General features: G+C 41.9%; 1 protein-coding gene across 8 annotated transcripts in view; it reads right to left on the reverse strand.

The window, feature by feature from the left end:
* Positions 1-935: 935 nt before the first annotated feature.
* The window catches only part of TUB (TUB bipartite transcription factor), a 135,566-nt gene continuing 121,715 nt past the window's right edge, over positions 936-14,786 (reverse strand). For 5 of the 8 annotated variants that reach the window (XM_066320796.1, XM_066320800.1, XM_066320795.1 and 2 more), the window contains 8 exons: positions 12,170-12,241; positions 11,161-11,282; positions 10,185-10,376; positions 9,507-9,619; positions 8,417-8,531; positions 3,080-3,178; positions 2,501-2,672; positions 936-2,090 (listed from right to left, as the gene is read on the reverse strand). In XM_066320796.1, the coding sequence (XP_066176893.1) occupies positions 1,957-2,090; positions 2,501-2,672; positions 3,080-3,178; positions 8,417-8,531; positions 9,507-9,619; positions 10,185-10,376; positions 11,161-11,282; positions 12,170-12,241 (1,019 nt within the window). In that variant the 3' untranslated portion in view covers positions 936-1,956. The remainder of the gene's footprint in view (positions 2,091-2,500; positions 2,673-3,079; positions 3,179-8,416; positions 8,532-9,506; positions 9,620-10,184; positions 10,377-11,160; positions 11,283-12,169; positions 12,242-14,786) is intronic. The other 3 variants (XM_066320801.1, XM_066320799.1, XM_066320797.1) reach the window with 1 other exon arrangement.

Raw genomic sequence — 14,786 nt, forward strand, 5'->3', positions numbered from 1 at the left:
TGCATGGAAAGGCTCCTTGCAAAAAAATGAGGAGAAAAAAAAAAAAGAGCTTCCTGTTAACTTAGGATAATATTTGACATGCTGAGCCTATCAACAAAACACTGTTTAAAGCCAGCAGACTTTCTTCCCATAGATTGTTTAAAAGATTAGGAAAAATGCTGGCAATTATTTATTTTCATCTCTTATCTGAAATTCCTTTGTCTCTATACTGGGAAGGAGAGCTGAAGGCAAAGGTGAAGAGAGCATATTTCTTTTGTTAGTTGAAATGATGCAGTCCAAATGGCAGGACCTTCAGGAGAGCTTTATGGCCTCTCCCCTACAATCAAAAAGGGCCTGTCAACTATGGGACAACCAGATTTGATCTCATTTTTACATTGCATAATCTCTGGTTGTGCAGTGCAAGAGTTTATAAGGAATAAAAAGGAGGGCCTGAATACACACAGTATAAAACACAGCTACCACTTCACTCACATTTCCACAGCCTTCTGGTGAACATATAAACTCTATTACTCTGCGTGCCATTCTGGACAACATTGCACAGAACAAGGGCAGCAAGACCATTATTTTTAAAGATGTTTTACAGTGTGCTTTCGAGTTGCAGCTCCTGGCGTTTGAAATGTTCAGGAGAGAAGATAACAATGGCTTGTTCTTTGCTTGTGTTTGGTTTTGAAATGGTATTTGTTTATATATTCCAGATAGATCAGAAAAAAAAGGAAATGCAAAATCTGCACTATTTTAAGCTATTCTGTGTCCTGCCAGTGTCTCATTTGTATGCAGCATACACTAGATTTGCCTAGAAGGATTTAGCTCAGTAGCTGGCACGTTTACATCAGAGAACAACATACACAGTTTCAATCAATTTCAAGCATTCTTACAATGGGAAATAAATATGAAAAGTGGTTGTTGCTCAAAGTTCAAAAAATGCGATCAACAAATTGTAAAAGCTCAAAAGGCCAGACAAATTTAATAAAATATTTCCATTTACCTTCCTCAGCTTTACACAGCCTCTTCAAAATAATAAGACTCTCTGCAGAGTGCCTTTATCCAATTGTTTATATCACTCCATACAAAATATGTGTTTGAATTACCACAGCAATACAAGGATATAAATTCCCAGCCCACAAAATGCCAAATTCAACATAAGTTATGCTTTCTTGGCATCAAGATGTTTTCCTTTTCCCTTTCCGTACTGCAAATACATTTCCACTCGAAACGAATTAAAAAGCATGTAGATGTTAAAACATAATGACAGCTTAGAATTCAAGTGACTTGTGCAACATTATTTTGTGCTTTCCACTTCTCCATTTCCTCCTACTGCAATTAAAATTCATCATGCCCTACTACATGTACAATAGCAATGCATCAAGTTCAGTCCAGTAGAGGTTTTCAACCTTCAGACTCGGCTTTATACTACATGAGATCCTTACACAATCAAAAAAACCCAAAAAAGTGCATCTTTTTTTTTTCCTCATCTTTCTCTTAACGCTGGATGACGTGAAGCTCTGATTAGTTGATGCAGGAATGCAACCTTGAGGTACGATTGCAGCCTCGGAATGATTCTTAAATGTAAAAACAAACGTTTGGAGCGCTCACGCCCTTCCCGGGTTTTAAAAAAGGACACCACTGTCATGGTGCTACTGGAGCCACGGTACAGTACATCATGGCACACATCCATAACATAACCAGGGACATGAGAGACAACTCCTATTTACAAAAACTTGATGTCACTTCCAGAAAAATATGACAGGGAAAAAAAAAAAAAAAAAGGAAAATATAATTTCCTGAATGTCCTGAATTTTTAGAAGATTCCTTTTTACTCTCTCTTCGGCAACAGAGTGGTCCTCCATAACTGCATTTTTCCCTGACCTTTTTAGTATGGACCATAAGCGACACCAGCAGGAATTGGGAATCATATGGCAAACTGCTTCCTTCGAGAGGATGCTCACCCACGCCCCTTTACTCACAAGCCAGCTTGCTGTCAAAACTGGAAAGGGCAATGGAAAAGGCTTGTAGTGCACACATCGGGTAGTTGTAGTCCATGGTGAACACGTCCTCAGCCACGCGGCCAAACTGCATCACGATGTAGTCAGCTGCAGGAAAGGTTGGAAAAGGCAAAAAGCATTTACTGTTGTCTGCAGCCCTCACTGAAGTATGCATCCAACACTACCCTCTGTCCCAGAGCAAGGAAATACCAACCAAACATGCTCACTCATCAAACTTCACAGCACTTATTCATGCAAGTGGGTGTGCTGATAGCAGAGCGAGAAGCAAGGACAGCTTGAGTGATAAAGGGTTGCAAGACTTGTTAGTGTCAAAAAAATGACGCATATAAAAAATACTCTTTTTGCAAGAACAGAGAGAAGATGTCTCATGTATAGAAGCCTCTTACACAGATCTCAGATCTTAAAGCTGCTCAGGTGACAACTGTGAGGGCAGAGTTCCCCCCAGACTGTGCATGCAGTGCTGTTCCTTCACCTCACACTCAGAGAGCTCTACTTACGATCGTTATCGTGGATAATCTGGAAGTTCTTCACCGAGGCCTGTGTGACTCGACCATGGAAATTCAGAACATAGGACTGGGTGTCATCATTCCAGACCGGTGTTTTGTTGTGCAGCTCAATGACGCTCTCTGTATTTTTGTTCTGCCACCTTGCAAGGAGTGTCTCGTGTTCCTGCACACACCACAGGTACACACTTCAGTTTAACACGCTCACGTGACAAAACATTCATTAATGGGGAACAAAAAATTCATCAATCCTGGCCCAAAGACCAAACTCTTACCCTCAAACCTCGAAACAGCTTCAATGAATGAAACTGAGAACTCTGAGGACCTAAATGCAAATGTGCATTTGAGTCCTTTCCACAGTTTGATAAATGTTAATTGTACTCTTTGTTATCCAAATACTTTATTTGTAGTGCTTTTGTGAGTCACAGTAGTAGTCACACACCCCATTGTTCTGCAATTGTTTGAATACCATTTTATTAACTTCTAGACCTTCAGAAATGCAAATAAAAAACCCCAACTCTACCTGAAAAAGAATTCAAGTAATTTTTAGTGCTGGCTGCTGGTATGACTTACATTTCGTGGCCTGATGGAAACTCTTTCGTGATCCATATTCATTCCTGGTATGATCACGCTCATTTTACGAGGTCCTTTAAACCCCAGGACATTTGTTTCCTAAAAATGTTCAGAAAAGATTTCATCATGTTCTTTATTTTTAAAGTTAATTTCTTCAGCAGAGAAACACGGTGGCAGACCAGGGAACTTATTTGTTAGTCAACTCAAAAAACATCTTGAAACTCCCACCTTCACTGGCACTGCCAAACATTCTAGCTTTGTCTTAGAAGCTCCAACAACAGGAAAAATGGAAATAGAGAGGTTTCCAAAAACACTCCTAACACTGGCTGCCAGCAACCTTCATATTATTTTTTTTTTAAATCCCTTTGTTAAAAAAGGATATGAATTAACCAGATTGCTTGGCTACTCCTAGATCCCAAGATAAAGTAGTTGAAGTTTAAAAATCATAACATGCAGTCACACATTTTGATGCAAGACAAAATGAAATATATGGGACCAGCTCCATTTATTCCAGAGCCAGCACAAAAGCAAACAAAATGCAAGTCAGAGCATTTGACAGTCAATCCAGTGCTGTGGTTTTCAAAGTTTGCTTAGAGATGACCACGATAAAAAAACAAACACATTAGCACGAAGGCAAATTTTCTAGCTATGAAGACAGGGAAAGTAAAGAAATCATGTGGGCAGCAAAAAATAAATCCACAGAAAACACAAGTTTTTCCATTAAACAGGATCTGATGCTTTCCTGACCATCTTTTCACAAGAGCACTCCAGCATTGTATTGCCCTCTCAAAACACAAAATCTAAACCAGCCTAAATCCTTATTTTCATCTGACACCTTTTTACCTCCCAGAGAAGCAACCTCAGCCAAATATTTCAGCAAGTTATCATCTGCTTTTGAGCCAGAAAAACTGAAGAGCAATATTTTCCAGTAAAACCTGATTTCAGCATTAACCCAGTAAATAAAACAGTGACACCTTCAAGTCCATCTCCTCATGTTTTGTGATAGCTTTTTTTCAGCCACCTGTATTTTTTTCCCCATCTGCCAAACTGAAATGAAGGGTTTTGGAGATCTCAGAAATGAATCTCAGGAAGAACATCCCCATTGTTCCCAGCAACATACCACAAGATGCCAAGAACCAGACACCCCTGGGCTCCAGCTGGTGTGGCTTTACCACTGAGACATTTAAAAATTATGCATTCAGCTGTCTCTGCTTTGATAGCTTTAATTAAAATACCCCGATTTTATGGAACACTAAACTTATTAAAACATCTCTACTTTTGCAAGCAAAAATCCATGCATCTCAACCCACTGGAGACATCTGAAAATACCCACCTAAAATACCCGCAGCTTTGCCATCATCAGACCTTTGAAATAACTTTGCCTGTTCCAGCAAACCATCTGGAGATTTTCCACAACTCATTAAAGATTTGCATTGCATGCAAGAGAAATTCTACTGGATTGTTTTACTGCATGCTCCTGAAGCAATCCAGGCATATTCATACATCTTCCTAACTCTGCACATTAATGGGAAGATTCTGCCTCTCTTCTGAATCATTTATGTCCCCTCCTTTGGCAGAGTAAAACATGTTATCAGTTCAGCTGGTTCTGCATCATGGGAAGATGAAAACTGATATGACTGCCAGCAGATTTTATAAGTAGGAGAGACTCAGCACAGCAGAGGACAAGTTCTAAGAAAAGATTCATGCTTATGCTTATTTTCTACTAAGTACTGACAATTTTGGGCTTCTCTGCTATGCCTTACAAGCTTTTCTTCTCCTCAAGCTGCAGTTATGCTATACATAATTAATTTAGATGCTGACTGGTGGAAGACATTGTTGAAGGTAAAATTAAATAATAGTGCTGAATCACTTCCTTCCCAACAAGCAGAGGAAAAAAACCCAGGACTATATTCTTTGGTTTTACTCAGAAACACTGAAATTGGTCCTTCTGGCACATGACAAAGAGAATGGTTACTAGTTGCACATTACCACCATCACCAATCATCACACGCTGTGCTGGCACATTCTACCCTTTTGCTAAACTCACAGCACCAAACTGAAATTACATAAACACGGAATATGTGAGGAAAATTATTAGAATTACCTCACCTCCTGCCTCACTCCCTACTTCTCTTTTATTTCCCTCCTCCACTATTTTGTGTGTGCAAATTTAAGACTACAAAGGGCTTTATTAGGGGAACATAAACCAAATTCTGATTTCACACCATTTTAACGCCACTGACAGCCTTGGTTTACACAGGAACACAAATGTTGCTCACTGTCAGAGCCTTATTGACTCAACCAGGACATCAATTATTTTTATCAGCTCAGGACTTAGCCCAGTATTGCTTCTTTCTCTGCCTTAGCCCATCCTGTCAGCCTCCCATTGAACTGGGCTGCAAGAACACAGAGCCTCTCCCCTGGGCTGCCTTTAGAATCTTACACACTTTCAAATAATTATGTAAGCACCTTGCTTTAGTGGCAATTAGCTGCCACGATAAAAACAGCAAGGTGAATATGCCAGCAGCTCCCAGGAGATTCACAATTTTATTACCCACATTTTCTTAGAGCCACTTCCATTCCTGTGTTTCACACAGCTACGTCTTGTCCTTAATATTTTCTGTACGCTATGAAACTATGGAAACTACCATTCCAAGGAAGGCCCAAATCACAGAACCCACAACCCTGGAGGGGCACAGTGCAAGCGACTGAGGCCTGAGTAGGAGCACAGGGTCTTGTTACTGCACTGAAAGCTGAGCCACACCTCAGCGTACCAGCTGGGCTCACTGCCTGGAATCTGACACAAACTGAACTCTGAGGGACTGTGGAATCCAGCACAGAAAATCCTGCACCTCACAGTTGCTCCTGGATAAATTTTGCCAACGATTCTGCAATCAGCCATTAGGTGCTGCTGCAGGTTTATTAATATGCTGGGCTGCCAACACAAGGGGAGTGAAAGCAGTTAGCAGTACCTGAGAAAACTCTGACCTTGCCCAGCTCTGTTCCTGTTGCCTGTAACACCTCTGAAGGTGACCTCCAAAAAGAGAGTCCTCTCCACACTTATCCCACAGTCAGCCCCAGATGCATCACCAGTTTCTGCCTATATAAATTGGACCTGCTGAGATGATTAAGCAGGTCATGCTCAGTAAGTTGGGTACAGCTTGATCTCCACATGGGTACTTGCTCAGATGAGCTGAGGGACAGTGAGAGGCATAGAGGTGCTTTCAAAGTATTGTTTTTATAGCTTTTGCTGCAGGGGAAATCTCAGGGCAGGAATTAAAAGACTGCCTTAGGACAAGGGTGTTTCAGCTCTGCTGTTCCTGGCACTCTCTGCTCTGGTTCTGCTGCAGCCAGGAAAAATAATCTCACTTCAGCAAACCTGGCTAGTTTGAAATGAAATACAATTCCAATTTCCTTTTGTCCTCTGGCCACAGCACACCTGCAAGCCTGCTGCCTTTCTCCATTAGTACCAAAATATCAATTGAACAAGTAATTTTCTTATACAAATATACTGGTTTCAAAGTGCTGATTACAGACATATAAAAGCAGCTTATCTCAGCCCCATTCTCCAAACAGTGGCCATGGTTTGGTGTCACTGATAGAGACAAAAAAGGATGAAGCAGGCAGCAGGAGGTCAAGCAGGAAAGCTCTCCCCTTTATTTTTTCTGACTCCATATATATACAGTTTTACAAACAGGCCAAGATTAGCTACACAGGTAGCCACCTCTTCGACCTCGTTGGTGAACATCACCAACAATCATCTTTCTCCTCCTAGAGAGAAGTATGTAAACAAATCTAAAAATATACATAGTTCACTTGAAGCTGCATGACAACAAAATGCAGTGAAAAGCAGGCAAACTTGAGGCAACAGTTTGGTTCTTTCCAACACCCACATTTCTAATTACCTCTGCTGACCAGAACAGCTTTTTATTTGGTATTGTTCATTGTCCAAATATTGTTTGTTGTTGACTTAAGCAATGCCTCAATTTCTCAATATATAACTTCTTTTAAATTGGCTTTGGTTTTCTTTTTGCATTTCCAGTTTGCACCAGATTAGTGTCCTGGCTCCAGGGAATGCCATCCTATATAAACCAGCAAAACTACCTTTATTAAACTTGTATGTTCTGCTAGGCTTCTACTGAGACTTCAGTCAAAGTGACCCCAAATCCTGGAGTCTCTTTTTAAATCCTGCAAGCTGAATTTTTGGAAATTCTCAGAATTTCAGATTCAACAGGAAGGCAGAGATATGTATCTGTTCATCTGTCTGTCTCCAACCATAAACCATGTGCCTGAGTAACTGCACGTGTGAACACATACACTTTATCCACATTAAAGCTGCATCCCAAGCAGCAGGGAGGGAATGTGCTGGCAGCTAATACTGCCCTCCTCCAGGACTCGCAGCACTTTGCATGGAAAGGATGGCTCTCACTTCCTTGTTCATGGAAATCTTCCAGATCCATTGCTCCCCACAGCCCAAAGCTGACCCTTCTGGGAATGCATTCTGTGCATGCATGGGGTATGTGGTGGACCTCAACCTGACAGATTTCCAGGCATCCTTGATTAGAGCTGAACAGGAACTCTTCAGAAAAGTCATCCTTGGATATTTTTATTGGGAGTTGGTGATTTGTGAACCCAGACAACTTTCTGTAGCAGCGTGCATACCAGTTTTCACTGGAAGAGTTTCTTGGGTCCAAATATTTCTGGACAGAAGGAACACTCTCACCAAAAAGGTTATTCATCCAGCAATTGTGAAACAACAGCAACTATGTTTCAAGTCTTGATTGTCTGCATTGCTCCTGACAAATGCTACTTACTCTCCTGTAAGAGCCTGGTTTCTCTCATTCAATCAAATTTTGGATTTTACTTGGGTTTTTTTCCTGGTTAAAAGGAATTTTAGAGGTTTTGTCCCAATCTCAGCTGCTGCAGACCTCGTAGTCAGTTACCAATGGTTTGGATCACAGAAGTCTCCTCCAAAATAACAAACCATCATACTTTAGAACAGTAATGCCATGTGCACAACTCTTCCCAGTTCAGGAGGTTCCCCAGGTGCTGCCTGCAGGCTGTGATCCTACCCTTTCCAGAGGGTTATTATATCTTTCTGGAAGAGCTCCAGCACCTTCTCACCAAGGTGAGAACTGGGCGACGCTGTTCAGCGCACAGCGTTTTTCACCTCTACTTTGCACTGAGCCTCCCTGTTCCTCCAGTGGAGATCAGCTGCCTGGTTATATCAAAGTCTGAACGCTGATTTACATAATCACAAGTGAGAAGGAAATTCAGTGTGCTGCTTCAGAAACTGAGCTGCCCTTCCTGCACTCTGTGCCTGTGAGCAGTACTTACGTAACAAATAGCAGCTAGCTCCTGACGCAGGGTACTCGCCTCCAGGCTGGATGTTGTTTTCATTGGATTTACTCCATTGTCATAAACTGTAAACTTAGTTCCCATAAGATTTGATCTACCAAAAAAAACGGAAAATCCAATCACCATTTGTCAGCAATGCTGCCCAAGACATCTATCCTCTCTGCTGCACTGTGGCCCCAGAGGAAAGGCAAATATTGAGTACAGGGAGTTGTTATTTCGAATCCCAGCTACATGGCAATTCCTGGATTAAAGGCCAAAATGGTAAAAATGTAAAGGTACAGTACAGAAGTGAATCCTAAAGGTCCCTTATCATCATGCTGGAGATTTCTGATAACATCTTGTGAACTAGGAAATTCAAGAGAGCTGTAAGGAAACACTCGGGTGGGGTTATTTTGTGTGTCTGCTTGGTTTTTAAAATACACTTACTCGTTACAAAACCATCTGCTTTCTTACCTGACTACTAAACTCTGTTAGAGTATAGAGAGTGACTTTTATAAAGCCATAAATGAGACCAAATCTTTCCCATTGCAATGGAAAGGAGTGCAAAATACAACACAAGCACAGATGATCTGAACATCCACCCAGAGGCTCCACGGAGAGATCAAGAGTGGACTGGTTGTGCAATGTGGGGATGGACAGAAAAGGAACACGTGGTTCTGAAATCATTCCACCAGCCTGTAAGTAACTAATTTGGATCTTAAGGAACAGGCAAAACCAAAGAGATTTTCAGACTGTGTAACAGCGCATTCCAAAGTATTTATATCAATAGAGGCTAGACACAATGTACTCAAGCGCTTCTGAAAATCCCATTAAGATAAGTTGTGCCGGTACACCCTTGAGAATCTGGCCTTTGAGCACTTAAGAGTCCTGCTGACTTTTAATAAAATGTGATCCTGTAAGTACTTGAGACATTTTTGAAAGCATGCCTTGGATACTGGTGATCTTTAAGACCATAATCACATGATGTAGTCAAGCCTCTAACTAAGAAAACATAGTGGATTACAGGCTTTTTAATATCAAATAAACTTTACATTATATAAAGAAAATTCCTGGACTTATCATTGTTTACCTCAATTTTCCAATAAAACTCTCTCCACCCCGAGACAGGTCAGTTGGGTCTATAGAGATGAGGTAATTAGAGGTTTTACTCTTCTTTCGTTTCCTTCCAGCCAACAGAAACACCTAAGCAATGCAAAAAAACATATTCTGGAATGCTAAAGGGGTCAGCACACACCACTTCCTGCTTTGATATAAGGAAACCATAAGCAGTTTTTCTGTCTTCAAGCATCACTAGCAAAGTAACAGAAGATCTCCTGGGATTTAGCAAAACCAGGAAAAAAATAATCTGGTAAGGGAAAATGACTCCTCAACCACTCATTCCATTATTTATGGTTTAAATAATTAAATCTGATCTATTTTGTTAAATGTTTCATTCTAACTTGCTCTGGTTCTTCCAGCTGAATGTAGATGCTTTTCAGGCCACAGAATGCAGAGAGCTCCAACTGCTGACAGTTCACATTAAGGTGCCATGCATGGATTATTTAAAGCAAAAAACTGGATATATGTAGAAAGGCAGTGGAAGAAAGTGATAGTGTTGTTTGGCTTTGGGAAGACTGTAGGATAGATCTAGTGAAAAACACATTCAAAGTATAAAATTACATTTTTTTTGTAAGACTCCTTCAGATTTTAATTTTTTTTTTTTAAATATTCAGATGCAACTGGTATGCCATTCAAGTTATGTTATGACCTTTTTACCATGCTCCCTTTCCAAGTGGAGGTAATAAGTAGGGTACATCCCTCGGTCCATTCCCTTCTTGTCTCTTGTGATCCTGCACTTGACAGTGACCCCCTGAGGGGCAGGTCTGACAGCAAACTCCTCCAGGTCATCCACATCTATGAGAGGCTCATTTGTGGAAGGACTGGGGGCTGAGGCCGCTTCCTAAAACAATAAGCAAAATTCAGAGTTTTATAACTTCCATTTACAACAAGGTTATAAGCACAGAGGAAGGGCATTTAACAGAAGCTGCACTTAAAAAAAGTCATTCCAAGGGCTATATTGTCTTGCTGGTGCTCTGTGTACAGACCCACCTGGTGGAGCAGAAAGGGGTGGCTGCACAGACAGAATGCTGTACTGAAGATACAAAGAGCAAACCCTGGCTCACACCTTCCCATCTCACCACACTCCTGTCAGAAAGGCCATGCTCAAGGACAGCAGTGGCCTTTGATGAAAGGAAGAAACGGGATAGCGAGCAAGAGTTTAAGCTCCAGAGAGATCTAAGAAAGGTGAGAAGTCAGTGCATCTATTAAAAAGCAGGGCACATTCAACTGGTTTAGCAAGAGCTTGTGATTTTGAATATTTGAATCAGCCAAAGTCTTATTTGATATTCAGATGGCAGCAGAAAGAATAGGGTGGGAAAATGCCCAGAAAAAGTCAATGAAAACAAAAGATCCTTCTAAGCACCTGCAAGAGGTAGAAAGGTAAATATTTACTGTTTCCCTTTCTCTTCATTCAAGTTCAGACAATATTTGCCATTCTTTTCTCCAGGTCGTTATTTTCATTGCTTGCTCTTGCGAAGCCTGAGAGCTGCCACAGTAAATCACCTTGGAGATCCTCTAGTGCATATTAAAAACAGAACAAGAAAGCCAGGCCTGCCCTGGGTGTACCCTGAAATCATGCAGCTCATAGCAGCTTGCACACCCCTTCTTCTGCACTCTGCCCTCACCTTATTGGATTTCTTGCTCGTGGCAGAACCAGGCCGGGTGTTACTGTTTAACTGTGAAGAACTGGAGCTGTCTTCATCCTCCTCATCTTCTTCCTCATCAAAATTCATGCTGCTTGAAATGCCTGAGGAGAAAACAGCACGTTTATATGAAATAGTGATAGATAAAAGCTGCCCATCCTTGCTGTAAAACACCACTTATCAGGCTGCTGCACCCTTAAGTGAGTGAGGGGTGTGTGAGAGTGGTTCACTGTGTGAGGCAGTGCAAGAAAACATGGGTCAGACAGCAACTCTCCTAAACACTCCAGTAAAAGAGAAAGGAAACATCATGGTTTCCATTCCACAGGGAAGATCAAGTTACCCAGTGATACCGGAGCAAATATCTGGTTAGGAACTAAATTCAGATCATCTTCATCCCATCAAGTACTTTAACCACAACACAAAATCATAAAGCTGAAATTGGGGCTGAGAGGACAACCTAGCACAGCCACTTGGAAACCCTCACAATTAAAATATAGGCCCTTTTTATGGCACACTTTTAGCTGTGTGATCTGCTCAAGAGCACATCTTAGACCAGGAAGAAATATTCACATCAAGGAAACGTTCTCCTGCATCTTTATTTCATGTAAAGAATAGTATCAGCCCAGGCCAACAGAACTGCCTTACAGCACTTGAAAATTTGACTTTACAGGAATTCAAAACCTCAGACATTTCAAAGGGAAACACAACTTTGAACATCAAATAGGTCTTAGCAGCAACAAGCATCAATGGTGGGACATTTGCCAGGCCTAGTTTTTCAAAGAGTATCATGCAGATGAAGCCACCCCATATCCAAGTTCAAGCTCTCCAAATTCCATATATTACAGGCTATAGTCTATCCCCTAAAAAAACCAAAAAATCATCACTTGGTCCAGAATTCCCGTTATGGGTAAGTCCAGTGTAGGATAAATGGAATGCAGATTTCCAGAGCCAAGCAGCATGGGCATAATTAACTTTTTCCTTCTGTACTCACCAGGAACATGATCCAGGGCGACAAGGCTGGATTGGGAGGTGGAAGAGGACCAGGATGTATTTGCATGGGGATCTGGGAAAGGAAAAAATCCAAGGGTTTGATTCTGCAAACCCTTAATTGAGTGAACAAGTGTAACCTGGCAAGAGGACTCCACACAGTCTCATGGGATGGGGCCACAATGCTGCTGCTTGGATTCACAACTTCTGAACTGCACAATCAAATTCACCTTCTACCTGCTTATACCTGCTGTGATCTTCACTTTCAGTACCCTAAATAAAGTGAAAAAGCCCTGGATCACAGAGCTGAAGCTTCAGCAAACATCATTCACACTGAGCAGTTGTGCCACCAGCACTTCTGTGTGTGATGTGCGCTGCATGGTGGGGTTTGGGCCCACTTTTGAATTCTAACAAAATAAAAACCCTCAAACCTGATTGACATAAGTGATACACACAGATTCTGCACAATATTGAGTCAGTAACATTGAAAGAAGTATTCAGATGGCCTAAATTCTACTTCAGTCCCTGCGTCCTTATCATCAAAAGATGAAATCAGGCTCTCCAAACTTTTTCTGGAAGCTCCAGGGATATGCATAAAGATTTTATTGTAGTTTAGTCTCCTGGATTATGAACTTGGTCTGTAACAAGCAGACACTAGACCAAACTGATGTACAGAAATATAGACAGAAGATGCAGACTCAGTAATAGTTTTCTTCAGTTCAAATTTTGGAACAGATGAAGAAAATGACAGCAAAAAAGGCATCAAAATACTTCTTGTTTTTATTGCTGCTTCCAATACCTTCGGTGCATATCCCTTTACAATATCCAGATGCACACTGGACAGTGAAACACCACCAGAGTAGTGAGAGTGAGGGTATAAAAGTGAACAAGGAGCATAAACAATACTTGCACTGCATTCAGCTGCCCCGTGAAAGCTCTCATTATCCATTTCTTCAGCTCCCCCAGTGCTGACATACACCACAGAGCACAAGAGCAAAACCTTTCAACCTTTCAATAGGACCTGGTTATGCAAGGGAGGCCTGAGTTCACAGGTCAACAGATATTCTCAAAGCCTGTAGAATTCATTCATTATTAATCACACACTCATTAATCACAAGCATTATTTCTTAATAAGGACAACTGTGTTCTAGGCTCTATGCATGGGTAATAGAGACAGTCCATCTCCTCAGCTGGCAGCTGCACAATAAAGCCATAATTCATATCCACGGACAGAACTGGTTTATTTCCACACCTGTGCTCACTATTTCACCACCAATACTTTAGTGGTGAAAATCCTGTGCCAGCCTTAGAAAAGCCTGCACTCGTGACCTGCAGGGAAAAATGCTTCAAGGAGCTCCTGTTCTGGAATCCAGAAATGAAATTGATCCATTCCCTAAATCTCAAAACTTCAGGTGGCAAAGAAGAACTAAAACCCAATTGCTCATTCCATGCCCTTTACAGAGACACATTGGAAGCTGGTAAGTGTGAGGATTACATGTTAGTTATCCAGTGTTAAAACTTCTGGAAGTCTGACTCTGTCCTAGTGACTCATTTGCCAGGGAGGAACTCTACAGATTAACACTTTGGAAATCAAAAGGACGAATATTTCCTACAGGAGGAAAATTATTCTAGCGTGGCAATTTCCAACAGATGGAGAAATCAAATAAAGCATTTGGCATTTTCTTGCAAGTGGCATATTCTTTTCACACCCAGTAGCCTATAACCTCTTGTCTTGTTACAGAACTTGACTCACTGGGAGAGACACGTGCTAAGAGAAGTTTCTCTCCACCAGGTTAGTGCCAAAGAGCAGAACAGGCATGAACTAGGGCTGTGGAAACCCAATGGGATTCAGACTTTCCATGAGACCAGTTCACATTTCATAGAATGATAAGAATAAGCTGTGTTGGAAGGGACCCTTGGGGATCATGGAGTCCAACTCCTGGCCCTGCACAGGGCACCCCAAGAGTCACACCATGTGTCCCAGAGAATTGTACAAACACTTCTTGAGCTCTGTTGAGCTGGGTGCTGTAAGCACTGCCCTGGGGAGCTGCTCCAGTGCCCAGCCACTCTCTGGGTGAGGAACCTTTTCCTGATATCCAGCCTAAACCTCTGACTCAGCCTCAGGCCATTCCCTCAGGTGCTGTCACTGATCACCCCAGAGAAGAGATTGGTACCTGCACCTCCTCTTCCCCTCATGAGGATGCTGAAGACCACAATGAGGTCTCTCTTTAGTCTCCTCTTCTCCAGGCTGAACAGACCACATGCCCTCAGGCATTCCTCATACAGTTTCCCCTTCAGACTCTTCACCTCGTGGTCTCCTTTGGACACTCTCTAACAGTTTAATGTCTTTTTTTACACTGTGGCACCCAAACTGCACACAATATTCAAGGTGAGGCTGCCCCAGCTCAGAGCAGAGGGGACAATCCCCTCCCTTGTCTGGCTGGCTGTGCTGTCCCTGATGTCCCCAGGACACAGCTGTCCCTCCTGGCTGCCAGGACACTGCTGGCTCCTGTTCAACTTGCCATGGACAAGGGCCCCCAGGTCCCTTTCTGCAGTGCCTTATCTTTGTGTACTTCTCCTTCTGCTCCTATTCCATGCGAGAGAAGGTCTGATGGGAGACA

The sequence above is a fragment of the Sylvia atricapilla genome, chromosome 6, assembly GCF_009819655.1.
Source record: "Sylvia atricapilla isolate bSylAtr1 chromosome 6, bSylAtr1.pri, whole genome shotgun sequence".
NCBI classification, from domain to species: Eukaryota; Metazoa; Chordata; class Aves; order Passeriformes; family Sylviidae; genus Sylvia; species Sylvia atricapilla.